The sequence below is a fragment of the Diospyros lotus genome, chromosome 1 (assembly GCF_014633365.1).
Source record: "Diospyros lotus cultivar Yz01 chromosome 1, ASM1463336v1, whole genome shotgun sequence".
Lineage (NCBI taxonomy): Eukaryota > Viridiplantae > Streptophyta > Magnoliopsida > Ericales > Ebenaceae > Diospyros > Diospyros lotus.
The window spans coordinates 7,894,230-7,896,353 of NC_068338.1; the positions used below are offsets into that span (position 1 = coordinate 7,894,230).

General features: G+C 44.9%; 1 protein-coding gene across 1 annotated transcript; it reads left to right on the forward strand.

Moving 5' to 3' along the window:
* Positions 1 to 1,380: 1,380 nt before the first annotated feature.
* LOC127798158 (uncharacterized) lies at positions 1,381 to 1,920 on the forward strand. The gene has a single exon (XM_052331554.1). It carries the CDS (start codon positions 1,381 to 1,383, stop codon positions 1,918 to 1,920), a length of 540 nt encoding a protein of 179 aa, XP_052187514.1.
* Positions 1,921 to 2,124: the final 204 nt, after the last annotated feature.

The window sequence follows — 2,124 nt, forward strand, 5'->3', positions numbered from 1 at the left end:
AACAAAAAGCCAAAATTGTGAATTGTTACTAATGGCTAACACGAGAAGTAATCACTAAGCTCGCTCTCAAGGTGGGGAGTCTCACCCACCCCCGCGAGATGGCCACCATCCAACGGGAGCACATTTGCCCCCACAAGGCTCTCATTAACAAGGGTGTACACAGCCAGCTCCTCTAGATCCTCAGAAAGAAATTAATCGGCATAGGCATCCCGAACAACCAGACACTTCAGAGCCGATTCCTCTCACCGTTCCTTGGGAATCTTATGAAGCTCTACGATAACAACATATGGAGGGAATGCAGGCATTACGGGACATGGTGGCTATCCTCCAAAGTATTAATCCCCGTATAACGTTACCTGCAACACTAGTAGGACTTGTGCCCGAAATCGCTCCACCAAGGACGACCCAGCCAAGGGGTGACGAACTTAGTTCCTATAGAGAAGCTACACCCGACACTCAATCTCGATCCTCTCCATACTAAGGAAATCAGTCAAAGCCTCTACCACTAGGACAAGCACAAGAGCAGAGTTATCAAAGAGGCAGGCAAAGTCCCACCCCGAGGAATAAAAAAGCTGACAACCACACCGTAACGAATATACGGGACACAATGAAAATGGTGGTAGAAGAAGTGCTAGAGCAGAAGAAGTTGGTCTCGGTTGTGAATGAGCAGTCAAGAAGTAAGTTTCCTTTTACCAAAAATATATTGGGAAAATCACTACCAAGAAAATTCAAAATGCCCCAGGTTCCCCTCTATGATAGGAAGGATGATCTTGATGATCACATCCAGAACTACGAATCTATAATGATGCTCCATGGGGGGATGATAAGATTATGTGCCGACCATTTTCATTGACCTTGTCAAGACACGCTTGAACTTGGTTCAACAGTTTACCAAAAGCATCCATCTCTTCATTTGATCAGTTGCAAATAGAATTCTTCAAAGCCTTCGTGATTAATAGTTGAAAGGGTAAGAATGTGACACATCTCCTCAATATTAGGCAGGGGGAAAAGAGACCCTCCGCCAATTTGTGGATAGATTCCGCAATGCCACGCTGGAAATGGTGGTATCAGTAATGTTACAAGGAGTCACTGTCTCTAAACCCGCCAAACTCCTTAGCAGATTTGTTTGTCAAGGCTAATAAGTACATACTCCATGCGGAGGTCATGCAAATTGTGAGGATGGATGAGGATAGAGAGCGAAAGAAAAAAGATTGAGACACTGAAAAAGATCCTAGGCAACGACAAGAGAAGATCAGAAGGCCAGACATAGTCGCTCCCCAATTCAATCATTATGCTCTACTCCTCCAACCAAGATCGGCCATCTTAGCGGCCATTGAAAGGACAGGGTTGATCAGGCTTCTAAAAAGAGTTGATCGGCCAATGGGAAGAAAGCAAAACAAATACTGCCAATACCATCGAGCTCATGGTCACACCACTAATCTATGCCATGAGTTAAAAGATAAAATTGAGAAACTCATTCAAGAAGGTCACTTGCAGAGGTATGTGCGAGAAGATAAAGAAAAGGATAGGGAACCACTGAGAAGGGGAGATAGGCCCGAAGGACAAGAGACACGCAACCATGGGCAGCAGGAGAGAAGGAGAGACCATGCACAGAATCCCTTGGATAATGAATTGACTCAACAAGCTATACACGTCATCTCTAGTGGCGAAACTTTAGCTGGAGACAACTCCTCTTCTCGGAAGGCTTATGCCCACCTAGCCTACCAAGTCAACTATGTGGGGAAGATTAAGGAAAATGAAGACCCCATGACCTTCACGCCAAATGATCAGGGGGATGTGATTCTCCCACATGATGATCCGCTAGTAATTTCAATTGTCATCACCCAACATCCCATCGGAAAAGTCCTAGTAGACAGTGGCAATTATGTCAGCTTAATCTATTGGAATTGCTTCAAGTAGATGAGTATTGCCCATAACTAACTCAAGCGAGTTTCCTCACCTTTATACAGTTTCACTAGAGAGACACTTCTAGTGGTGGGATCAATTTGGATGTCGATCACAATAGGCTCTAGACCTCGGAACATGACATGGTAGGCCAACTTCATGGTAGTTAAGACCATCTCGTTAGCATACTATGCGATCCTGGGTCGCCCCCTACTCAAT

Excerpts from the sequence above, each read along its gene's own strand:
- LOC127798158 (XM_052331554.1), top strand. The coding sequence starts at position 1,381 with ATGGGAAGAAAGCAAAACAAATACTGCCAATACCATCGAGCTCATGGT.